This window comes from Chanodichthys erythropterus, chromosome 17 (genome assembly GCF_024489055.1).
Source record: "Chanodichthys erythropterus isolate Z2021 chromosome 17, ASM2448905v1, whole genome shotgun sequence".
Classification (NCBI taxonomy): domain Eukaryota; kingdom Metazoa; phylum Chordata; class Actinopteri; order Cypriniformes; family Xenocyprididae; genus Chanodichthys; species Chanodichthys erythropterus.
In genome coordinates, this window is record NC_090237.1 from 2750547 (window position 1) to 2777468 (window position 26922).

Sequence of the window (26922 nt, forward strand, 5' to 3'; positions counted from 1 at the left end):
CAACATATATTATGATATACAAAAAATACAGGAATTTTCAGCAGGTGACTTGAATAGCTCTATGGCTTTTTAACGGCAAAATCCTTTTAGGGTTGAACTAATGTGAAATGTTTCTCTTTTTGAGCTTTGGTTTGGAGTGGCTGAAATGCATTCACAGATATTACACAATATTAGTTGTTTTCATGCCTTTTGCACAACATCGCACCATTTCATCTTCAGAAAGATCTTCCTCCCCATATTGCATGAGAACTGTGACTTGCTTAATAATGTGGAACAACCTCTAAGCAGGGTTTCCAAAGACCTGGCTAATTATTTTGTCTAAGATTAGCATCAGTTATCTAAAAAGACATGGATAAATAAACATTTTTTTAGAAAAACTAAAATCTGAATGTTTATTGTACTGTCACTTGCATATTAATTTGGAATGCGGTGTATTTAAGGAAAGTTTCACTGTAATACAATACATATTTGTTATTTCTAAACAGATTATTGGAGCATGTTTTACAAGAAAAATACTATTTCAGTCTTATTTTAAATTTTCATGTTTAATTCAAAGTTACTCACCATTTCTTTGTAATAATTTGTGAAATTTACAAGAAATTTCTGAGTGAAAAAGTGAATGCTACACCAATTTTTTTTTTCTAGTGCTAAGTGGTTTTATAGCATCAACCAGTTCAGACTAAAAATCCTTAAAATTAAAAATATTAAACAAAAGAAATATACTGTAATAAAACTATTGTACTGTAAAATAAAACTACTTTTACTGTAAAATTACAATACTAATATTTATGCCTTGATTTATTCATTTTTAAACAGCAACACAGAACTTTTATTTTGGCGGGTTGCTTGTAAATTTGGGATAGTAAAGTGTCTATCGAATGCACACTTCAGAATCTCGCCGGAAGTAGGAGGTCATCCGGGGACTTTTCGTCCATTGTTTTTGGAATACTATGTATTCGGACACACTACTTTTTTGCCGTTCTGTTTTTCGCATACTGTACATTAGGGAAGTATTCGATTTCGGTGTATAAAACCAGAAGCACATATATTTATTTAATTAAGTTGCAGCCTGTGTGATTTGACAGTAGCATTAAGCCATATTGCGATATCGATTTTATTTCGATATATTGTGCAGCCCTAGCTTCAACATAATCGACTTCAATGGTCAGTCAATGGTCATGTGATACGTTTACATTAGAAAATGTGGCCCGTTTTATTTTTTATCTCACAAACATGGACTCCGCAACATGTTTAAAACACTTTCCAGACACTACAAAGATAAATATAACTCGCTCGCCCTTATTGAGATGACTCCACCGTTTAAGTTGTTTTTAATAATCCAAGAAAAAGACAAACAAATGCAAGTAACGTCTCACACATTTTATGGTGTGCAAACATTAAGCAGACATGTACAGAGACCTCATATACATTAGCGACAATTACCTTCAACAGCCCGTTGAGCGATACAATACAGCACTCACTCTCAGCCCCACCCACAAATGAGTCAGGGGGGTGGGGCTAAACGCAAGCCACACCCACAAGTCATCAATAAAGTGTGCTGTCCCCTCCACTCGCTATCTGAATCCAAGTGCACTTGTTTGGCACCTTACCAGACTCCAGCGTTGAACGTTGAGTGTTTTAAAACGAGCCACGGCAGATACATCATCTATAGTGTTAGAGAGAGTATGAAGGAGCATTACAGTCATTTGTTTTCTGTTTTTTAAACTTTAAGTGCAAACGTCACCAGTTCCGCTGCTGGCATCAGGGTAGATAACAAGTGCACTTGTTTTCCTTCGCAAAACAGCTGAGGAGAGTTTGATACAGTATTTGAAACAGACGTCATGCTCGGAGGAAACGCTGTGAGGATATGAGCTTGTGTGCATCGAAAATAAAAGTAAAATAAAGAAGATCAGAGCATCGCTTTCGCCACTAAAACACACATTTCATCGCACACATTCAGCATCACTGCATACATTAACACACGCACACTAGTCATCTATGTCCTGAGGGGAGGGGCTTATGATAAAGAGCGCTGTGATTGGACCAAATAATGTGTGACACGGCCTCGTTTTCAGTTGTGTCAAATTAAATACCATACCATAGTACCATAATGTAGACCCCATTAAATAAACTATAGGAGGGAATTGTGGGAAATACTTTTGAATGTCCTATGCATGACAAATTGAATGATATCATACAAAAACACAGTCAGGAGTTTGTGTGTAAATCTCACGAAAATGGTCAAGTGAATCAAAACAATTGCATTTTACATAAAGAAAATTAACCCCGTTTTTAATATTTTATACATTATTCAAACATTTTCCCCCAAAATTCTTCACTGCAATCTAATAAGTTCTCGTTACTGTGATGTGGGAAAAATAGCAGTGCTGTCAAAAGATTAATTGCAATTAATCGCATCCAAAATAAAAGTTTGTTTACATAATGTGTACTGTGTATATTTATTATGTATATATATATATAAATACACACACATACATGCTTTTATTTAATATATAATTTATGCTATATATAATATATGCATGTTTGTGTATTTATACAGTAAATACACAAAGTACACACACATATATTATGTATACACAAACTTATTTTGGATGCAATTTATCATTTGACAGCACCAAAAAAAAAAAAAAACCAGTATTTAAAATATATTTATCATAATATATTATAAATTTAACAACAGTTGTACTGGCTTCAGTTAATGCAGATTCTAATAAATAAATGCTCTTAGTGGTCATCAGGATCCTTACTGTATTACAGTATGAAAATTAATTTTTCATTCATGACAATGGCCTTTATAATGCAATACCATAATGAAAATAAGTACATGGGGGTTAAATGTGCTTAGAAGTAAAAAAAAAAAAAAAAAAGTCAATGCAATTAATCATATAAACAGAAATTCATCCTAAAGAAAATTGGGTTCTTGTTCAATGCATGTAATTTATTCCAGTTTGTAAAGGGGAGATGCAGGATTTCCTAGGATAATTGTTTTGTGAACAGTGCCATCCACTGAGCTCAACTGGAACTGCTGCAGTAAACAGCATTATCACACACACACACACACTCACGCAGCTTAATGGCCTGTATCTGCATAAGGCAAAGCATAAATGCACACAAACACACTAATTTAAAGCAGTGTTAAAATAAGCAGTAAGAGTCGTGTAGGACAATGAGAGTAATTCGCATAATCTTCACTGTCCCACATCTATTGTGTGTGTGAGACAACCGACAGTACATGAAAGCTGATATAAATATATTTATGTATAATACGTGTACGGTGCTGCCCGATCATACAGGCAGGCAGCACGCATGCACGCAGGTAGCCAAACAGATGGCATTGTGGGAAAGGTAGTTCAAGAGGCCAGTGGGACGTGAGGGTGGGCTCACTTTCTTTCTGTCTTTACAGTCCGTTTAAACCAATCGCTGCGGAGGCTGATCACATGTCAGACCAAAGCACAGCCTTGCTGCCTTTCTCAACGCTGGCCACGTATGCGCCCGATGGAGACCAGGACACCGAATTTATGGCAGAACTACAAAAAGGACAGAAAGACGGGAAGTTTATGAGAGCTGTCGAGTGTGGAAGGAAACATTTGCTGTGTATGCATGTACTATTACCCACCTGCTACATTTACTAAATTATGCAGCATACAACCAGAACACACTGTGTGAAATACTGTATCCTAGTGCTGTTGACAACATCAATTAATTGATTTTATATCGATATTGATTCTTAAATCCCAAAATCGATCTTTTAGTATATGGTGTTAACAGTTGATGCTTGAACAAAACTGCTCTGAACAATATTTGTAGAGTGCCTATCATCCACTAATCACATCAAATTCAATCATTAAATTCTAACAATATATACGGTTTAATCATTTCCTCCTCTTTACTACTAGTTACAGCATGAAATAAACATGCATGAACATCAGGAGGAGTGTGAAATTTTGATGTTGTGGGAAAAAATGTTCGGTCCCCATAAGGAATGATTTATAAATCATACTAAATTATGTTTTTTGTACATGTAAAAAATGCAGAATGTTTTCTGTAAGGGTTTATTTAGGGTTAGGGGATAGAAAGTAAAGTTTGGAAAGTATAGACATCATTATGTCTATGGAAAGCCCTCATAAAACACAAAAACCCATCAATGTGTGTGTGACGTCCTGCTCACCTGTGACCCTTATCAAGAGTTTTGTCTAGTTTCCCTGTTAGAACGTTCCAAATGTACAGAACACCGTCTGCAGAACCGGCCGCCACGTAACTTCCATCAGGACTGAAAACACAAACACTCAAGAGTTCAGAAGCGTGTACGGTAACAGTTAAGGGTGCTTAATGAGTTTATCAGCTGACATTTATATAACACAGGGTTTCTCAAACAGGGGTTTAAGCTAATTAAATCAAATGTTGCGTAATTTTTTATTTTTATTTAATTTTTTTACAGTAATTAACAAACACCATATTATTAAAATACTAATATATAAATTAATATATTTCCGTCACACACTAGAGTGAAAACTAATAATAATAATAATAATAATAATAATAATAATAATAATAAATATAGCTGCAAGCAGCCATTAAGGGGTCAAGCAAGTAAAATCATCAGTAAAATATAGCATTTTATGTACTTTATTGTAGTTAGCGGCAATTTAATATTTTGTTCAGTTATAGCGCCACTAACAGACGCAATCCCACTGCTTTTTTATGTGTCCTCAGAGTGTGACCTTAAATAAGTGTGTCAAATTTGGTGAAAATATCTAATTTCATTTAGGAGTTATAGACATGTATATGTACAAGCACATAAAAAAATTACCCATGCACGACTTTCATTGCATTTTTTTGCCATTTACCATCAAAATTTTGGCATTTGGGCTTTAACACATAGCCAACGACGCATATTTTCGAATTTCCTACGGTGGTTTAGTCTCGATCGGACTAACGGTTTTGAAGATATTCGCAAACGTTGTTTTAACGCTAAATCGCAAAGTTGCACAAACCATAAGGTGAAACCTAGCATGTTAGGTATCGTTGGATTTGGCAAGGATTCAGGAATCTAAGGAGATAACTCCCATGAAAATAAGTCAACCACATCAAAAGTTATGAGCATATGAATATTTGATTTCACCACTAGGTGGCGCCGTCTCGAAACATCTCAGGCTCATTCAGGACATTGTGCTGATGACCCATACCAAGTTTCGTAATAACAAGCTAAAAAAACAAACAAACAAAAAAAAAAACAGCATTTTGCTACAAAATGCAAAATGGCTGACACCCAAAATGGCCGATATGGTAAAATTGGATATTCAACTCTGCATGGTGCCCTGAATTTAACAAGACCAGTTTTTTTTTTTGGCACAACCATTCGTTTGGAAGTTATAAGCTATCTCCAGACCAGTAGGTGGCGCTGTGCCGAAACACAGTATGTAGCCTCAGGTCATGCTTGTGATGACACGTACCAATTTTGGTCAGAATAAGCTAAAGCGCTACGGAGATAGAGCCTCGCGTCCAATTTGGCACGTTCTTTGAAGAATTGTTTGCGCGTTATTCGCGAATGGTTGTGATTATCGAAAAGCTTTTGACTTTTTGCCAGTATAGTCTGAAGATGATCGGATTGATTTTCATGAAAATAGGAGCAACCGTCAAAGAGTTCAAAAGGAGGAGTTTTTTTTGGCGGAAAAAGTTTCATGAAGGAAAATGGCGTCATAGGGTGCAATCGAATCGTATTTGAGTCTAGGATGCATATATCTCATAAAAACACATCTGTGTGGCTGAAAAGACTCAAACCAGCCCAATTATACAGGGTTTTCTTAAGACTGACTAGTCAACCTATTATTCAGGGAAAAATGTGTATAAACAATATGAAAGACAAACTCGCTTACCTGAATGTGACCCTGGTGAAGTCTGAACCGCACTTGAATCCTTGAGCACTGCAGAAACATGAGAGTTGTTTTTACAATACAATTAGAAATCCTGATGCATTTAAAGTTGGAATACCAGACAGTCAAAAAAGAATGTACAATAAACAAACTATTATACATAAAGTAAACAGAGTGCAACGCACTTGAACGTCTGCCGAACTGCATTACTGCGCAGATCGATTATTTTCACCAGGTCATCACGAGAGCAGGTCAGGAGCTCGGTCCGGTCTTGATTGAGGTCCAAAGACGTTACACGTCCCAGCAACTCCAACTCATTCACGATAGTCTCTGCTCTAAACACACACACATAAAACCCCAGAAATATTAGCGACTGAGCCACTGAACTAGACATACAAGTACAAATATGAGCACTGGATCCAAATCATGACTCGCCTGATGTCCCAGAAACGAACTTTCTTATCGAAGTGTCCGCTCATCACACACTGCTCCGTGCAGACGATGTCATTACAGCTAGAACCAGCAAACACTGTCTTCATGCCTGAGAAAGAGAGTCTTATTAGGATGATATTTCAACAATTAAAAGCAACTAGAAATTTTCATGAATAAAGTACAAATTGGTGTCAAATTTATTGGCTAAGGCACAAATTTATGGCTTTATTTTTTTAAGCTTGTTTCTGCTGGAAATGAAAAAAAAAAAAAATGCAATTGTGAGTATATCTCACAACTCTGAGGAAAAAAAGTCAGGATTGCGAGATATAAACTCGCAACAGCAAATTTATTTCTGAAAATCATGACTTTATTTCTGAGTACTGCGACTATTTATCAGAATCACAATTTTATTTCTTCGAAACAACTTTAGTTCTGAGTATCGTGAATTTAATTCTCTGAATCACAATTTTATTTCTACGAATTGCAACTTTATTTTGCCGAAATGGAATTTCATTTCTTAGTATTTTAACTATTTCTCAGAATCGCAACTATATTTCTCCGAATTGAGACTAAATCTGACTATCGTGACTTTATTTCTGAGTACTGTGACTATTTATCAGAATCACAATTTTATTTCTTCGAATCGCAACTTTAGTTCTTATAATTGTGAATTTATTTCTCAGAATCCAACTTTATTTCTTAGTATTGTGACTATTTCTGAGTACTGCAACTAATTATTAGAATAACAACTTTATTTCTTCTAAATGCAACTTTAGTTCTGAGCATTTTGAATTTATTTCTCCGAATAACAACTTTATTTCTCTGAAACGCAACTTTAGTTCTCATAATCACAACTTTTTCTCCAAAATGCAACTGTTTCTCAGAATCACAACTTTATTTCTTAGTATTGTGACAATTTATATCAGAATCGCGACTTTATTTCGCTGAAACGCAACTTTCTCAGAATCATGCGATATGAAAAAATAAATAAATAAAAATTACCACCTGGTGGAAACAAGCTTCTATACAAATCCCATGTTCTTCAGAGAAATAATTTATTTAGATTTGTTCAATAAACTATCAACTATAAAATGTACATTTTGACAACTAGCTACTTTTCACATTTTAGTTTTGACTGAAATTAAACAACAAATTTCAAAGTTCATCATCCTGAAATGGACAAACAACATTCTCTGGAGGTTAAGCAAAAGAACAAAAATGTAGCTGCATTTTCAAGCCACATTTTGTATCGTATTCATGCATAGTGGCAATTATGAAAAAGTATAACTAAGAGTCTCTTACAGACTTTGCTGCGTAAATCCCAGAGCTTGAGCGTTCGATCGTAGCTGCCGGAGACGATTCGAGCGTTGTCGAGGAGAAAGCGAGCAGATAAAACCTTCCCGCTGTGACCTGTGAGTGTGTGCTTTGGGACAAAACATTTACAATCAATTAAATAGACATGCAAACAATAGTCTCTAGTCATAACTGAGATTCAATGCAGGAGAGATTCAGGTCTCAGTAAGATTTGTGAGATCAGCTGACCAGCCTCCTCCAGCCCGGCCCTCCTGTGTGTTGTGTTGCTGTGGGATGTTGCTGTCAGAGTCTCACGTGATTCTCTAAAAAGACTCTCATTCAGCCGAAACATCCATAATTTCAGCCGCCACACCAAACCAGTGATGCACAACTAGAGCATGCTGGGAAAATTAATAGGGCTGGCTGGGAGGGATGGAAGGACTGGAAGGAGACCTGGACATCAGACCTTTTACATCACATCACTGACCTTTGACCCATCAAAAAAACCTTAGTGAGCTTTAAACATTGATGTTTACTAGCATTTGTAGGATAATAACAATCTCAGTATTTCTTTTATTTTGAAAAAAGTATGCATAACTTACATTTCATGCATTTAAACAAACACTAATACCATCAATAACTAAATGCATGAACAAATTGAACAAGAACAATATGAGAATCACAGAATCAAAGAGGTTTTATTGTCAATCTGACTTTAAAACCCTGTAAAATACAAACATTTGCCACCAAACCAGTGAAATCCTCACCCGCAGTCTGTAGTCGTCGACCGTCCAGATTCTGCTCGCAAAATCATTAGAGGCGGCCAGTAGATACGATCCCTGCAAAGCAAACACAAATCAATCAGTCACAACAGTAAAACACACTTCAGATGTGCATTTATAGTTCATTTTATGGGTAGACTAATGATTTTCTATCTGAAATTGCAGTTGAATTCATGAGATCTTATTTTTGTGGCTTTTAGTCCGTTAGCTCTGAGGTCATCTATATAACAGTGAAGCCAAGAGAAAAACATTTAAATGGATTCATATGCATTTTGTGCATACAAACTTTGTAAGTGGCTTTGAATAAAAGAGCCTGCTAAATGAACAGATGTAAATGTTTTGATCGATTAAATGCTCTCTAGAATGAAAATGTGCCTCTAGCCTAAATTATAAACAACGACTGTTTAAAATAATGGTCTTGTCAAAGCAGCCTTTTTGCTGTGTCGTGATTTACACCGAGTGAAACATAAAAAAAATATAGGCCAGGGTCTCAGTTCAATCCATCGATTGAGCGAGATCTGAACGAGACCTTGGGTTTAAGTGGATGAAATGATGGCAGTCCAGCATACTGAGAGAGAAGTTATGATACCTGAATTGCAAATTATGAAGTCAAAGAAAATGCAAATGGAACATATGCATGCATGAATCGCTGAACCATATTAAGATCAATAACATGCATTTTTAATAATACAAGCAAAGAATATTTTCCAGCCACAACTTCCTGTTTCAACAGTTTCAACACTTGAAAACATGGAAAAAATCATATACTTGTCAAATCTTTTCATGAGGTTTTCATGCGTTTCCCATTTTATTTTTCTGGATTGTGTTTTTATGGGCAGTGCTATGCTAGTATCACTGAGATATTATTATCATTTTTATTAATATGTTGAATCAGTTTTTATTTTGTTCTTTTCCAATTTAATTTTAATTTAAGTTAAATATTTTAGTAATTTAGTAGTCATTTTTTTGACATTTTTTTACTAGTTTTTTGTTTTTTTTATATATATATATTTTTTGTTTTTGTTTTTTTTCTCCATTTCATTTCAAGTAACAGAAAAGATTTTGTTTTTATTAACTATAATAACCCTGTTTACAGGTAACTTCCATTTTAATAATCAAAAAACATGTCTATTCAATTAAATTTACAAATAAAAATTAAATTTTAAAATGTAATCAAATAAAAATATAACAACTCCATTTCAACAGAACATTGTGTATTTATTTATTCGTTTTTCCATCATATTAATTTATCAAATAGATACATTAAACTTTATAATTTTTATTATTAATAGTGACATTTGTCAAAATTTTAAGTTTGTAGGGTTTTTGTGTGTATTGATGATTATAGTTTTTCTCAAATTAAATGAAAATGCTGGTAATTTCTCCAGACACCAGTCCCTATCAAGAAATGTGACCCCAGACCACAAAACCAGTCATAATGGGATTTATATGTCATCTGAAAGCTGAATAAATAAGTTTTCCATTGATGTATGTTTGTTAGGACAGGACAAGATTTGGCTGAGACACAACTATTAGAAAGTCAGGAATCTGAGGGTCCGAAAAAAATCAAAATATTGAGAAAATCGACTTAGAAAAGTCCTTAGCAACACATATTGCTTACAAAAATATTTTTTTGATATAATTTACAAAATATCTTCATGGAACATGATCTTTTCTTTAATATCCTAATGATTTTTGGCATAAAAGAAAAATCAATAATTTTTACCCATACAATGTATTGTTGGCTATTGCTACATGTGACTTATGGTTTTATGGTCCATGATCACAAATGTATTTGATTCACTGTAGAATTCTGCTTTTGATAAATTAATGCAATTATAATGACAAATATAGCTGCAAGCAGCAATTACGGGGCCAAGCACAAAAATGGCACAAGCAAGCAAGCCAACATGGCTGGGAGCATCAGAACAACAGCAGTAGTGAGCAATTAGAAAAAAAGTTATTAGCATTTTTGTCAATTTTGTTATATCTTTTGACCACAAGGTGGCGCTGGTCCGAAACTTCTCAGGCTCCTTCAGTGCATTGTCCTGATGACCCATACCAAATTTATGAATTTTGGTCAAACCCATCAGAAGTTATAAGCAAAAATGGCATTTTTAATATCTCCACTCCAGTAGGTGGCGCTGCGCCGAAACAGAGTATGCTGCCTCAGGTCATGCTTGTGAAGACACATACCAAGTTTGGTCTGAATATGTCAAAGCACTGAAGAGATACAGCTTCAAGAGTAGTTTTTGCATCATGCCTCAAATTCGTTGCTCTGGTATACGAAAACGTTTTGACTTATCGACTTGAAATCCATAACTTTTTGTCGGCATGGTCTGACGATGACACGGTTCAATTTTGGTGAAAATCGGAGCAACGGTCTAGGAGGAGTTCGAAAAAGTAGGTTTTTAAAGAAAAACAATATGGCGGACAGGAAGTTTAGCTGACTATGGCAAATTTGATATTTTTGTTCTCAGCATGACCCAAGGAATCTACTGAGACCAGTTTCATTACAATTGGTGAATACAGTCAAAAGTTATTAGCATTTTTGTAAATTTTGTTATAACTTTTGACCACAAGGTGGCGCTGTTCCGAAACTTCTCAGGCTCCTTCAGAGCATTGTGCTGATGACCCATACCAAGTTTTGTAAAGATACGTTAATGCGTTCGTAAAATACAGCATTTTAGCACAAAATTCAAAATGGCCGAATTGGGAAAATTGGATATCATTCGACTCGGCATGATTCCCCGAATCCAACGAGACCAAATTTATGATTTTTGGACAAACCCATCAGAAGTTATAAGCAAAAATACCCATTTTTCATATCTCCGCACCAGTAGGTGGCGCTGCGCTGAAACACTGCATGGTACCTCAGGTCATGCTTGTGATGACATGTACCAAGTTTGGTCTGAATACGATAAAGCGTTGCGGAGATACAGCCTTACTTCTGTTTTCGCAAGCACTACGTACAATTCGTTCGTTAGTTTTTCGAAAACGGTTTGAGGAATCAACTTGAATTCCATAACTTTTTGTCAGCATGGTCTGAAGATGATCTGATTCAATTTTCATGAAAATCGGAGTAACGGCCTAGGAGGAGTTCGAAAAAGTAAGTTTTTCAGAAAATTCAAAATGGCGGAAATATTTTCATGACGGAAAATGACGTCATATGGTGCGTTCATGCGCCAAGGAATAAGAGGAAAAAAGAATTGTGTTTCTAGCCCTTATGGTTCAAAAGTTATTAACATAAACATAAGTGCAACTTTGGACAGCTGGTGGCGCTAGAGGGATTGAGTTAGAGACTCCAAATTTGCTATGGACAAAGGTCAGACTGTCCTCTGACTGTGTGCCAAATTTCACAACTTTCCCGCAAGCGGTTCTATGGGCTGCCATAGACTTCAAGAGCGGAAGAAGAAGAAGAAGAAGAAGAAGAAAAGAAAAAAAAAGAAAAAAAAGAACGCCAACAATAACAATAGGTGCCTCCGCACCTTCGGTGCTTGGCCCCTAATTATAGCCAATATTATTAACAAATTACGGATTCCAGGATTCCATCCGTGTTTTCTGCATTGCAGGGACCTAAGCTAAGAATACGTTGTCATGCCAGATGTTGTCATTTATTTAATTAATAACAGTGTACTTAATTAAAAGACGCAGTGTTAATGGTAATGTACACAGAATAGCTCACCGCACTATCAAACTCTATACTGGTGATTCCAGCGTTACTGCCCGTCAGCGCCCCTTTGGGTTCACATCGGCCTGTAGAAACAAAAACAAAAGCTTTTAAAACCCCACACAGACAAAACTGAACACCTACATGCATCTATGTTTCAGGAGGAAACAGAAATCCTGCAGTTGCATCACTAAACCATGTGAAACTGAACTGGCTTAACACATGAATTGGCCAATTTCCTCTTTGAAACGACTGGAGGTCTCAGCTTGAAAACTTGAGATCATAAGCCTGTCAAACGCTCTCCGTCAGTCCGGCCCTCCTGTGTGTCGTGCATCTGTTGGACGCTGCTGTCGACGTCTTATTATCCTCGAAAAAGACTCTCAATGCAGCGGAAACGTCCGTAATATCAGCCGCCACCCTTAACCAGCGATGCACAACTAGAGCATGCTGGGGAAAGAAATTAACAGGGGCTTCTGGGAGGGACAACAGGACTGGAAGGAGGCAAGGCTTCGGACCTTTTACATCTCATCACTGACCTTTGAACTCTACTAAAGCTGTGAATGATAATATATGTGTACAGTACCAGATACGACCTCCCAGAGCTTCACCCTGCGGTCCATTCCTCCCGTGGCAAGCAGACGGGAACCGGGACTAAACCTCACGGCGTTCACTTCTCCATCATGGGCGTCCTACTCACAAACACACAAACACAATCAATCAAGAGTCTTCTGGTTCTGCGTTTAGAAACTGGAAACATTTGAGATTAAAGTGGATTTGATTAAAATAAATGTATTGTGCTGTAAATACAGGCTGACTTCCTGTTTTTAAAAGGTCTCAGCTTGAAAACTTGAGATCATGCACCAGTGTAACGCCCTCCTCCCGTCCGGCCCTCCTGTGTGTCGTGCTTCTGTTGGACGCTGCCGTCGACGTCTCACTTGTTCTCTAAAAAGACTCTTATTCAGCAAGAACGTCCATAATATCAGCCGCCACCTCAAACCAGCGATGCACAACTAGAGCATGCTGGGGAAATTAAGAGGGGCTGCTGGGAGGGGCAGAAGGACCGGGAGGAGACCTGGATATCAGACCTTTTACTTCTCATCATCGACCTTTGATCCCTGACTTCAAGATCAACAGGAAGTGAAACTCACGAAAATGTGCAGCGCAGTGGAGGGAACTCTGACATCAGCGCACGCCGACGGCACTTCTGCGGCTTCAGGAGACGTGCTGAAGGAATTCACGGAACGACGCCTTCTGAGGGAAAGAGAGCGGGTGTGTCACACTCATACTGTCTGACGTCATCCTCATAAAGACGCTCATTCATGGACTGAAGCGTGATTGGATCTGTGACACTGATTTCAGCACGGCAGCACTTTAGGTCAATGTAAAACATCGTCTCTGTGACGCACAAACAAAACTCTGATGCATATAAGACACTCGAAAGCAAACTCAAACCTGTGTGCAGCAAATATGGGTGGGTGACAAAAAGAAAAAAATATTGTGTAAAATATGCACAGAAATATGCTTATCTGTCTATATTTATTAAAATACATGGATATCACTATTGATCATTTATATTTTAATGTTATTTAAAAACAAATGAGAACTTTTATTTATGAACTCGAGTAAACTGCAATTTAAAAAACATCTTAAACGACATTTTTAATGACAATTCATGTATACACTGTTTCAAATTATAATGCAAGTGACATATCAGTAAGATTTCAGTACAATAAACATTCAGATTTTAGTTTTTCCTAAGAAAATGTTTGTTTATTCATCCATGTCTTTTTAGACCCTACTTTTGTCTTTTTAAACCCTGCTTAGAGTTTGTTCCACATTATTAAGCAAGTCACAGTTCTCATGCAATATGGGGAGGAAGAAAGATCTTTCTGAAGAGGAAAAGCATGAAATGGTGCAATGTTGTGCAAAAGGCATGAAAACAACTAATATTGTGTGAAACTGAATGAAGATCAAATTATCATAAGATTTGTGTGGAACAACATCTTTAAGTAGGGTTTCCATTTACTCAAGTAACTGGCAAATTATTTTGTCTGAGATTGATACCAGTTATCTAAAAAGACATGGATGAATAAACAAAAACTAAAATCTGAATGTTTATTCTACTGAAATCTTATTGATATGTCACTTGCATTATAATTTGAAACAGTGTAAAATACACAATTTGTTTGAAATGCTTCTTTTTAAAATTTGGTGTGATTTAATAAATAAAAAAGCACAATTTACAACATGTAAAATGTCTTTAATTTTTTTAAATTTATTAAATCACTAAAAATTTCAAAAATGTGTTTATATATACATGTTTTATATATATGATATTATAATATAATATTTAATTATTATTGTATATATTTTTATAATATACACTACCGCTCAAAAGTTTGGGATTGGTAAGATTTTTAATGTTTTTAAATGAAGTTTTGTCTGCTCACCAAGGCTTAATTTATTCAATTAAAAACACAGTAAAACAGTAATATTGTGAACAAGTTTTCTATGTGAATATATGTTAAAATGTAATTTATTTCTGTGATCAAAGCTGAATTTTCAGCATCATTACTCCAGTCTTCAGTGTCACATGATCCTTCAGAAATCATTCTAATATGATGATTTGCTGCTCAAGAAACATTTCTGATTATTATCAATGTTGAAAACAGTCGTGTACTTTTTTTCAGGATTCCTTGATGAATAGAAAGTTCAAAAGAACAACATTTATCTGAAATACAAAGCTTTTGTAACATTTTACACTACCATTCAAAAGTTTGGGGTCAGTAAGAATTTTTTTTTTTTTTTTTTAAGAAATTAAAGAAATTAATACTTTTATTCAGCAAGGATGCATTAAAATCAATCAAAAGTGGCAGTAAAGACACTTATAATGTTACAAAAGATTAGATTTCAGATAAACACTGTTCTTTTGAACTTTCTATTTATCAAATAATCCTGAAAAAAAATATTGTACACAAATATTTTGTACAATTGTAAACAATAAATGTTTCTTGAGCATCAAATCAGCATATTAGAATGATTTCTGAAGGATCATGTGACACTGAAGACTGGAGTAACGATGCTGAAAATTCAGCTTTGATCACAGGAATAAATTACTTTGTCAAATATATTTAAATAGAAAACAGTTATTTTAAATTGTAATAATATTTCACATTTTTAAAAAAAATTTTTTTTTATACATATTACTCAATGAATCCAATCAACTCTCTCTACATTTGTAATGCAACACAGAAATTTCTACCAGCTCATCGTTTCAATCTGAAAATCACCCACCCATCCAAAACACACACAACTACACACATAGCAAATGAGCAGCCTGTAAATGTCACCGATATATCCAAAAAAGGGAGACATTATGCACATACAAAAAACAGGAAGCATTCATAGCAGTTACCCACAATATATTTCTGCTGGCATGCTTCTGGGTTCAAATCAGCAGTTTTACAAGAGAATCACTCTCTCTCTCTCTCTCACACACACACACACACACACACACACACACACACACACACACCCTGACACCACAGTGTGCATCACCTGGAGTCAGACGGGACGAAACCAGGTTGGACAGAATCAGACAAGCTGCAGACACAGAGAGAGTGTAGAATGAGACACACACACACACACGCTCACAAACAAACACACTTGTTTAATGAGACTAGGGATGAAACGGTTACCGGTTTGACGACAAACCACAATAAAATTCCCTACAGTTAGTATTACAGACTGTTTCATATGTTAACGAGCATTAAAAACGTATTTGATTACCTCGATTTGAAAGATGAACGGTGAATACAAGTTAACAACAGCTCTTAAAGTGACAGCAGCCTAATAAACCTGCTGCCGTCCGTGTCATTAATGTTAATCAAACTACAAAAGAGAGAAAATCACTCACTGATCTTGCCTGATTAACTTTTGTAGCTTTAATAAGAATCAGTGTATATTTAATTCATACTATGCAGGATTCTTTTACATTTGATTCTTCTGTTTCTGTACCTGCTCGACCGGACTGAAAAACTCGTATTTATTTGTGCTACTGCCTGTAGTTTGCCTTTAATAGTTTTTAAACTAAATTAGGCAAACAGAAAAGTGCATAATGTTGCTAATTTTATCTGTTGTTTGTTGGATTTCGATATAAAACTTGGTGAAATCACTTCAGTGCGTGTATCAGTATTTTCTGAAAATGTCCAGCACATTTTAGCAATACAGTGATAATACTGATAACTGTGATCATTTTGGTCGCTATAAATGTGATATTAAATTTTCATACCGTTTCATCTCTAAATGACACACACACACACACATACATACACACAAAAGAGAGTCTTACAGAAACATTTCCAGGATGTTTTACATTGTGGTATTACTCCATGACAATTTCTGCTTTAGATTTTGGGCTTAAAAAGGACCTGGAAATGTTCTAGAGCAGTTCTGTGAGATTCACCACGAGTACAGAATGAAGAAGAAGTGAGAGAAACATTCAAACACACAGACTGAAACCTACCCAAATATATTAGAGATGGAGTCCAGCAGTCCGCCAGGAGGAGGAGGAGCAGGAGGCTGAGACACTCGTCTACTGAAAAAACACACTAAACTGTAGATCTTACACTTTGTGGACAGAATTAGGTGTGAAATGTGTGCTTGTTTACCTGGATGTGCGGCTGAGCGGTCTGCTCGGTGACGTTTCACCCGTTCCCTTCCCAGCATCCTCTGAGAGAACTTCAATGTCATCATCTCTAGACCAATCAGACAACAGCATCCAATGAGATTTCAATTATTTAATAGGATTCCCAATACGGACATTATATTTGACATAATATGTGACATAAAAGGAAAATGTGCTGCATTTTATATGGTTAGAAACAATATGGCCTTTATACCGCCCACAGAAAAGGGGAAAATATTGTCCTTTACTGGAAAAAGTAATGGTCACTGGTTCCCATGACTTTGCCAGGTGTTTTTCAACTGGTTCAGTGTTGTTATTGTTAGCTAAAACTATTAAAAATGCTGGTAATTAAATAAACTAATAAATAAACTAATAAACTATAAATATTAGATGGAAAACGTAAATTTACTGCCTTGGCAACAAACTGAAATAAATAAGTTTAACCCTGTTCAAACTTGGCAAATGTTTTTGCACTTGCTATGTGAACACACACAAAAAAAACAAAACTGCATGGACATGATTCGAAAAAGGTTAAATGGTCCTAAAAAATATATTCACACTTGTATTGTTTGCGGTGAAAAATGAGTGCATTGGAAATGAATGGGAGACACCTATCATCTAGTGGAGGCGTTTGGTACTGCAGCCAAACAAAATCTTACTGAAAGCTCATTTTTTGAGATATCAACCTAAAATTTGGCACACAGCTTGTTTAGATTTATTGCTTTGATTTTCTCACTGTTTTAGAGTAAAATGTGTTTTGGAAAACATATTTCATATAAAAATAGTATTTTTCATAACAATAAATGTAAAATTGTATAACTTTTTTAAACTTTCTTTTCACTTCAGCAATAATATGCCAGGTGTCGTCTTTAAAAAGAGACCAAACTTCAATCCGTGCTCCAAAATATTCAAGATTTACAACAGTTTAAGTTGGAAATTTCATTTTCAGGTCTATATGCTCAAAAAGTGAATAAATGGATTACAACTACTGCATAAACATAATTTAGTACCATAAAATTCCCTAAAAATACAAAATATTAAATAAGTAGAACTAAAATATAGTACAATCATTTCCTTTAAATAAAAAAATGGTCATTTTTGACTGACACACAAACAGGGTTAAGTACTAAAATTACTAAAGCTAAAATAAATATAAATTAATGCTAAATTGAAATGGTAAAAAAAAAAACAATGACAAACAAAATTACTAGACATTAAACTAAAATGAAAACTGGAAATATAAAAATAAAAGCTAAGTTTCCCCTTGACAAAGCCTGAATTAAACTAAGCAAAATCCCAATCACACTTCATCATCTCAGAAAACAAACTCACGGGTCTATGGGAAGAGGTTCCTTCGCTGCGTCCGCCAATTCCTTCTGAAGCTTCGCCTGTCTGCGCCTACGATGACATCAAATGTGTTAAACACACTGTGCAAACACACATTTAATCTCTACAGAAACTCCCATTCAGTTTCAAACAGCCAATCAGGAGGAGGGTCATAATGCGCTTATGGAGGGTCAGGAAATGAGCCCGGTTTATTCAGCACAGACGGTCAGAAACTGAAGGGTGGCGCCCGGTTGCAGCTTCTCATTGTTTCTAAACGACCCTTAACGACTGATCAATTAATCAGTGAGATTGAGAACGAGGTTCAGATCACACACATATGGGCCGTTAACGACTGCTTTATATGAGGAGCTGGAAAACAGCTTCCCAGCTTTAGGATTTTAAGTAAAAACTTAAGGGGTTTGTTTTCTTATAGGCACAAAATACAGCAACATCAAGATTTAAAGTGACAAAGACTGGTTCAGCAGTTCAGAATCGCAGACAATAACTGCATTTATCTGAACTTTGAAACTTGCAAACCTTTTATTGGGAATATCTGAAATAGAGGACCTATAAAACATCAGTTAAATAGTGTTTCGGACCTGGTGTCCTTCTCGTTCTCAGCGTTGAGTCTGTTGGCCTCCTGGGCTTTCTCCGCCATCCAGCGCGTCACCAGCTCCTGATTGTCCTCCGTGGTTTTCCGCAGTTTCTCCTCCAGAGCGCCGAACGTGATCTGCAGGGCATCGTACTCGTCTCGCAGCGTCTGATTGGCTCGTTCCAAATCAGCCAGACTGTTCCGAAGGTCACGGCACTCCCCTTCCAGACGGGAGATCTGCTGCTGATACTCCAACATCCTGGAAAAATGCACAATGCACGTAAAGCAATATATACTATATAGCACATCTCAGCTGTGAGATTGTTTCATCGCACGTGAAACTGCATCATAAATGTAACTATATCATTGTTCAGCTCTTTATATAAAGATGCATATGCAAGCATGTCAAGCTTTATCTTCTTACATACAGTACACTCACATAAAGTGATATATAATATAAAATCTCAACTGCATAAAGGGTAAGTTCGCTCGAAATCATTAATTACTCACCCTCATGCCAGAACACAAATTAAGATATTCTTGATGAAATCTGATGGCTCAGCGAGGCCTGCATAGCCAGCAATGATATTTCCTCTCTCAAGATCCATTAATGTACTAAAAACATATTTAAATCAGGTCATGTGAGTACAGTGGTTCAGTATTAATATTATAAAGCCGCAACAATATTTTTGGTGCGGCAAAAAAACAAAATAATGACTTATATAGAGATGGCTGATTTCAAAACACTGCTTCAGGAAGCTTCGGAGCGTTAGGAATCTTTTGTGTCGAATCATGATTCGGATCTGAAATCACGTGACTTTGATTCGACACAAAAGATTCATAACGCTCCGAAGCTTCCTGAAGCAGTGTTTTGAAATCAGCCATCTCTATATAAGTCATTATTTTGTTTTTTTGCTGCACCAAAAATATTCTCGTGGCTTTATAATATTAATATTGAACCACTGTACTCACATGAACTGATTTAAATATTTTTTTAGTGCATTAATGGATCTTGAGAGAGGAAATGTCATTGCTCAGGCCTCGCTGAGCCATCGGATTTCATCAAAAATATCTTAATTTTTGTTCTGAAGATGAACAAAGGTCTTACGGGTATGGAATGGCATGAGGGTGAGGAATTAATGACATTATTTTCATTTTTGGATGAACTAACCCTTTAATTGTTTATATCATGGCAAAATGTAACTATAAAACATTATCCTGCTGATCTAAATCGAACACATAATAAACGTACTTGGCTTCATTACTCTGGATCTCTTTGTCTTTCTGCTGAATCTGGTTGTTCAGTTCGATCACATTCTGAGCCAACTGCAAAAACACACAAAAAAAGAGATTTTTTTTGCCATGTTTTCCAAAATAGAATGAATTATTTTCCTTTATATGCATATAATAAGCAGCAACATTTAGGACGACGCCTTCGGTGTCCCCATAACTATACTTGTCGGACCTAAATGAGGCCTTTAACACACTGGATCATACTATTTTGTTAGAGCGCCTTGAGTGGTGTGTTGGGGTAAGTGGGGTGGCTTTACATTAGATCCATTTTTACCTGGAGGGAAGAACTTTCCCTGTAAAGTTTGGGAATAATTGTTCTTCTGCCGAACGTGTAAGTTAGGGGGTACCTCAGGGCTCTATTTTAGGACCGTTGCTTTTTCGGAAAAAATCTTGTTTAAACACTCTCGTACTTATAAGTCACCAGACAAGGATGGTAAAACTAGTCTAATGACTTGGAAAAGTCAAGCTGCTGAATATGTAAATGTGGTCGTTGACATGTAAATGTAAGTGTAAGTGCTGTCGTAACAGAAACGACCGCAGCAGCTGACGCTCACCTCGCCTCGCTTCTTGTGCAGCTCCGTCAGCTCCTCTTGATGTTTGATTCTCATCTGAGCCATTTCCTGCTGCAGGGAGTCACTGCGGCCGCCGTCAGCGCCCGGACTACACACACACGCACACGTTTGTTTCACAATATTAGTGAGGACATCGTCTAGACCTCCACTGATTTTATCTCAGGTTAATGATATTTTCTATGTCCTAACCCAACCCATCACAGAAACATGTATAACTGTAATAATGTAAATAAAAACATGTTTTGGCTGATTTATAAGCCTTTTAATCTAGTGATTAAATCTACCCTACACCTAAACCTACCCGCAGGAAACTCTGCACACTTTTACTTTCTCACAAAAACTCATTCTGTGTGATTTATAAGCCTTTTGAAAAGTCGGGACATGGAGTAATGTCCACATAAGTCACCCTCACCTTGTAATACCTATGTCATTATACACATTTGTGTCCTGATGCGTCACAAACACAAACACACACACACACACACACACACACACACACACACACACACACACACACACACACACACACACACACACACACACACACACACACACACACACACACACACACACACACACACACACACCCACACACACACACCTCAGTGATATCTGTATTTCTCTATCAACTGCTGATCATGTTCCTTTTTCCTATTGTTAATGGTAGTTTGTTTCCTCTTCATGTAATGTTCTTCTTGCTACACATATTATTTCTTCTTTTTAATGTTACAATAGATTACAAAAGATGTCAATAAAATACCTGAGGTCGTGTCTGTTTTGATGCTCATACTTGTCGGTCTGGAGACGTTCAGAAAAAACAACCTGCAGATCAGACCTCTCCAGCAACCGGTTATCTGGAGACAAAGAGACGCAGAGAAAATGTGTTTTGATATTATATAATGTAAAACAAGAGGTGACATTCATGTGCATTTGACTAGCTCATGGATTGTTTTATATAATATTATTACTTTGATAATTTACTTTACTATTGTTGGGTTTATTTCCAGGCTCCTTGGCTAAATATATAAATATATAACGTTTTGGTTATGGTCATCAGAAAACATACTGGTAAAAGGTAATAAAGGTAATAAAACAATAATATTGATAAAAATATTGATATTTCCTCTTGCAATAAAGCAATTGATGCAATAACAACAATACTTGATAAATGCAATAATGCACATCAAAAACAAATATAATAAACTAACTAAAATAATATAAAAATAATAACAACACTTCCAGCTTACTTAATGGGTTAGATCACCTAAAAAAAGAACGAATCCTCATGTCATTCCAAACCCGTAAGACCTTCGTTCATCTTCAGAAGACAAATTAAGATATTTTTGATGAAATCCGAGAGCTTTCTGACCTTCGATAGATAGAAAGCAACGCAATTACAACTTTCAAGCCCCAGAAAGGTAGTGAAAACATTGTTAAAATAGTCAACGTGATGACAGTGGTTCAACAAATTCGTCTCTCCACTTACGTCCGAACGCCGACTCTGTATTGGCTGGCTCCTGTGTAAGTTAGAGGTCTTCGCAGGTTCACAAAATTCATACCCGAACCCTAAGAGACCCATAAATGTGCTACATGAATCCGACCCGGACCCCACTATTATTTTGAAAGTTTGACCCGGATCCATGCAGAACCGAGAAATGCCATAAATGTACTTCCCGGAACCAGCGCAGACCCGTCTATTATAAAGCTGGACCCGAACCCAGCCAAGAAGACACAGACCCGATCAGCACATAGGTCTATTCCACAGCAAATGGCTGTTAATAAGTCAATAAACAAAAATAAAACATTTTGTCTTACCCATAGTAACCTTCTCCTTTGTACCAGACTGTGATGCACAATCAAACTTGCCAAGAAAGTTATTCCTTTCTTGCCCAGTGAAACGCTTAATCCACTCATTATTCCAGTTTTAAAGGTCCACTTGCTGTCACGATGACAAATGCGACTTTGCAGTTTTGCATTTTGTTGTATCTCGAGTCAACTCATATAATAAAATAATTTGACTGTTTGCCCTTTTGAACTATAATAATGTTTGCTTGTTCATGGCCGCTGACGTTAGCATTTGCAGTCTTTTCTGTGCTCTCTGAGCCGAGTCTGACCAAAACTTTAGATATAACAAGACGGTTCGTTCATAAAAATAGGAGAAAGAAAGTGTGCTCGAATGAGACTGCACAAGTGCGTTAGCTGGAGCAACCTGAAACGTAAGCTTTTAAACGCATTTTTGAAAACATCAATGTAGTTCATGTCAGATTTTGCTGCTGATTTGAAATATGTCTCAAAACTCAATGATCACCGTTAGGATTGCAAAATTACAGGAATTTTCAAAACTGGAAACTTTCCATTGGAATTAACGGGAATATATGGGAATTAATGGGAATAAACAGGGAATTTGCTAAATTGCAGGTTAGCCTATAACAAGGTACTTAAATCAAACATGCTGATACTGATTGATACTCAATTATCAATGTTGGAAACAGTTGTGCTGCTTAATATTTTTTATAACCTGAGATACTTTTTCAGGATTCTTTGATGATGAATAAAAATTTTAAAGGTGCCCTAGAATGAAAAATTGAATTTATATTGGCATAGTTGAATAACAAGAGTTCAGTACATGGAAATGACACACAGTGAGTCTCAAACTCCATTGTTTGCTCCTTCTTATATAAATCTCATTTGTTTAAAAGACCTCCGAAGAACAGGCGAATCTCAACATAACACCGACTGGTACGCCCCAATATTTGCATAATGCCAGCCCATGATGTTCCCAAAATTATGAAAGGCATTAGACAAGGGCACCCAGTTAACGTCTGGAGCTGCACACATTGCAATCATCAGACTAGGTAAGCAAGCAAGAACAACAGCGAAAAATGGCAGATGGAGCAATAATAACTGACATGATCCATGATATCATGATATTTTTAGTGATATTTGTTCCTAAATGTTTCGTTAGCATGTTGCTAATGTACTGTTAAATGTGGTTAAAGTTACCATCGTTTCTTACTGTATTCACAGAGACAAGAGAGCCGTCGCTATTTTCATTTTTAAACACTTGCAGTCTGTATAATTCATAAACACAACTTCATTCTTTATAAATCTCTCCAACAGTGTAGCATTAGCCGTTAGCCATGGATCACAGCCTCAAATTCACTCAGAATAAAACTTTAACATCCAAATAAATACTTTACTCACATAATTCGAAGCATGTATGCAGCATGCATGATGAACATCTTGTAAAGATCCATTTAAGGGTTATATTAGCTGTGTGAACTTTGTAAATGCGCTGTAATATAGTCGAGAGCTCATGTGGCAGGAAGCACGCGATTTAAAGGGGCGGCGCCGAGTGTAAATCAGTGTATAGTTAATGATGCCCCAAAATAGGCAGTTAAAAAAATTAATTTAAAAAAAATCTATGGGGTATTTTGAGCTGAAACTTCACAGACACATTCAGGAGACACCTTAGACTTATATTACATCTTGTGAAAGAACGTTCTTGGGCACCTTTAAAGAACAGCATTTATTTAAAATAGAAATATTTTGTAACAATATACACTACCGTTCAAAATTTTGGGGTAAGTAATTTTTTTCTTTCTTTTTTGAAAGAAATTAATACTTTTATTCAGCACAGATGTGTTAAACGTGATAGAAAGGATCTTTTCGTCGACTGAAAATCCAAAGACTGTTTCTGAGTTTTTGAAATGAGCGCATGCGTAAGAACAACCCCCCTCCTTCACAGCGCATTTCAAAGGAACGCCTCCCAAAACTCGTGCACAAGTATTGGAACACGAGTGTTTACCACCGGCATTCGCTGTGTCGTGTTAGTGGATTCATTATGTCGGACTCACCGCAGGTAACTCATAATCTGCAGTTGTTACTCCTGTCTCCTGACAAAAACATTGCATGCGGCGCCTGTGGAGTGTGGAAAGTTACTGGAGCGCGCAGCAGCACTCGTCTCTCACAAGGAACGTCACGGCAGTGATTGACAAGCCAGAGGGCCAATCGTTTACATGATGATCGTGTAAACGATTGGCTGATGTTTTTAAGGCCCTACCTCGTGCACAGATGATATATATTAATATTATTCCTTTCAGTGCACCTAATAAATAGTCTTTTATCAGTTAGTAAAGACAGTTTCTAGTAATATTGCAAAAATGTATAAAACAAAACATCCTCTTTAGCACCTTTAAATTCATAAAAAGTGATAAGAGTTATTAATGACAGAATTTTTATTTTTGGATGAACTAACCCTTTAACAAACAAACAAACAAACAAACAAGAAAGAAAGAAAGGATTCTGTCTTACACTGATGTATGATCTCCTCGAAGGCCTGACGCTGAACTCTGTCTCTCTGTTTCAGCTGATCCACAACGTGACGTTTCCACAAACACTCGACTCCACGTCCAGCCATCTCCTCCTGCACACACACACACACACACACACACACACACACACACACACAGTTCATATATTAAACCAGCTTCCTTAAAGCAAACACAATTCAGCAAAAGTGTTTCTTAATCCAGGGCACGTTCAGGCCGGAGGGAAAAGAGGAAGATCTCTCCTCAACTCAGGAGGAAGTGACTCAAGATCAAACACAAGAAAATTAAATATGTGGTCGTAGTTTGAGCTCAAATTACTTCAATTAACACAGATAATTACTCTAAACCAAGGGTTTCAATCTTTTAGATGCTACGACCTCCCAAATATGATCATTCTCATGCGATTTTTTAGTTTTATTAATAGCTTTACTATTTTTAGTTCACGTTCATTTTTGTTTAATTTTTTGTAATTTCAATATGTGCTTTTGTTATTTTGTTAGAGGTTATTTTTGTTTTAAATATTGCCGTTTACGTTTAATTTATTTTTATAATTTTAATAATTAATAATTTTAGTTTAAATTCGTTTTTATTTATTACAAGTTAATCATTTTAGTGCTTCGACGTAAGCTTATTTCAGTTTAAGCCAAGACAACATTTCTAATTTTCATATAAATCAAAATCTATTGTTTTATTTTTTTAAATGCAGTATAGATAATTAGTTTTATATATGAAATATTCCTTTTTTTTTTCTCTAAAAACCGAACCCATTTGAAATCCCTGACTCTAAACAATCTAAAAAAAATACAAATTTATTATTTTCATTAAAAATGATGACATTACATAACACTTGACAGATTATTAATGCACATTCAGAGAGTTAGAGATTACATTTTCATGAATTCATACATTTATACTTGCATGAATCTGCTAATGACTGATTTTAAGGGCAGAACTGTTTTATCATGTTTACTTGATATGAGTCTTTGGATCAGATATTTATGAAAATCAATAATAATCGATCTCACAGGGTTTATATGAATCAGATTATGAGATCTGCCAAGTCATTGCAACTGCAGGATGGAAATAAACCTGGCATGATGCTGAATCACGTGTGCTGAAGACATTCAAGACAGTTGACGCACAAAACAGGATAAATGGAAAATATAAATAATAATAACACGAGGAAATCCCTGACAGATCTCAGACAGAGTAGATTAAACTGATCATTTGTCACAAGAACACACTAAATACCCAGCAGACGGTTATAAATAGCGTCGTTATTAACACATACTCAGTAGTTGTTATGGTTTTTAGTTATTTTAATGTGTTGTATCAGATGTGCACCAGCTAATCGCTGCACTTGACTTTCACTTTCAATAAACAGCAGGATTACTTTACCTCACAGCATCTAAACGTGTCCTCGCAAGTTTAGATGGACTCTTCTCAATGATAAAAAAGAATTAATCCGTCTAATAAGACCCGAACCGTGTCATTTGAGGTTTATTCGGACAGGTTTCACGCTAACCCACTCCAAACTGAAGGATCACGGACGCCATTTTGGCTCAACAAACGTATGTTTCCTGCTGCGCCGTCGCGGGCGTTTTACGTCACGACCGCATGCTTCCCACTTTTTCCCTTCAAAACTTTATTCGACGTCTTCATGACTCATGACTTAACAAAAAGAGCAAATACATAATATAGGAGGGTAACGATGTAGATAAATGTTAATGACTTGCTTTTAGCTTTATTTTAGAGTGTTTAACGGGTTTTATCCGGTTCAAATAGGAACAGTTTACATTAATAAACATTCATGAATGTAAATGTACCCAAATTAGCCAGAAGGCTAGTTTTCATTGTTAGCTAGTCCCTTTGCCAGATGTTATTAGGCCTAAAAACTAGAGAAAAGTCAAATAGATGTTCCTCTTACATCTGATTTTACAACAAAATTATGTCCCTAGTCATTGGAAAACAATCAAATACTTGGTACAATTTACATACATTTTTATGGAAGCCCGTTTCCGCCACAAAAAAAAAAAAAAAAACGCAAAAA

The 26922-nt window shown here is 36.1% G+C and overlaps 1 protein-coding gene and 3 non-coding genes across 10 annotated transcripts; all 4 read right to left on the reverse strand.

The window, feature by feature from the left end:
* Positions 1 to 1221: 1221 nt before the first annotated feature.
* Positions 1222 to 26426, reverse strand: atg16l1 (ATG16 autophagy related 16-like 1 (S. cerevisiae)). Of its 7 annotated transcripts, none has more exons than XM_067365043.1 (20): positions 26271 to 26426; positions 24856 to 24967; positions 21302 to 21395; positions 20524 to 20629; positions 19929 to 20002; positions 18684 to 18935; positions 18091 to 18156; positions 16742 to 16828; positions 16597 to 16665; positions 15630 to 15674; positions 13220 to 13322; positions 12655 to 12760; positions 12087 to 12157; positions 8387 to 8458; positions 7629 to 7749; positions 6330 to 6435; positions 6080 to 6229; positions 5898 to 5945; positions 4190 to 4291; positions 1222 to 3548 (listed from the first exon to the last, which is right to left on the reverse strand). In XM_067365043.1, the coding sequence occupies exons 2-20, from the start codon at positions 24959 to 24961 to the stop codon at positions 3455 to 3457; spliced, it is 1872 nt and encodes a 623-aa protein (XP_067221144.1). In that variant the 5' UTR covers positions 24962 to 24967; positions 26271 to 26426; the 3' UTR covers positions 1222 to 3454. The 7 variants fall into 7 exon arrangements, with proteins under 7 accessions (XP_067221144.1, XP_067221143.1, XP_067221142.1 ...); XM_067365042.1 differs by having other exon boundaries at positions 13220 to 13319; positions 16597 to 16668; XM_067365041.1 differs by having other exon boundaries at positions 16597 to 16668.
* Positions 7838 to 8107, reverse strand: LOC137005709 (small Cajal body-specific RNA 6). Its single transcript, XR_010892441.1, has one exon. It is a non-coding gene; the product is annotated as a small Cajal body-specific RNA 6 (non-coding RNA).
* Positions 12329 to 12608, reverse strand: LOC137005707 (small Cajal body-specific RNA 6). The gene has a single exon (XR_010892439.1). It is a non-coding gene; the product is annotated as a small Cajal body-specific RNA 6 (non-coding RNA).
* Positions 12902 to 13178, reverse strand: LOC137005706 (small Cajal body-specific RNA 6). The gene has a single exon (XR_010892438.1). It is a non-coding gene; the product is annotated as a small Cajal body-specific RNA 6 (non-coding RNA).
* Positions 26427 to 26922: the final 496 nt, after the last annotated feature.

Excerpts from the sequence above, each read along its gene's own strand:
- atg16l1 (XM_067365041.1), bottom strand. The coding sequence starts at position 24,961 with ATGGCTGGACGTGGAGTCGAGTGTTTGTGGAAACGTCACGTTGTGGAT. Across the intron at positions 20,003-20,523 it reads TGCACAAGAAGCGAGGCGAG|TTGGCTCAGAATGTGATCGA; the intron begins GTGAGCGTCAGC and ends GTGTTTTTGCAG. Across the intron at positions 12,761-13,219 it reads CCACTGCGCTGCACATTTTC|GACGCCCATGATGGAGAAGT; the intron begins GTGAGTTTCACT and ends GTTTGTGAGTAG.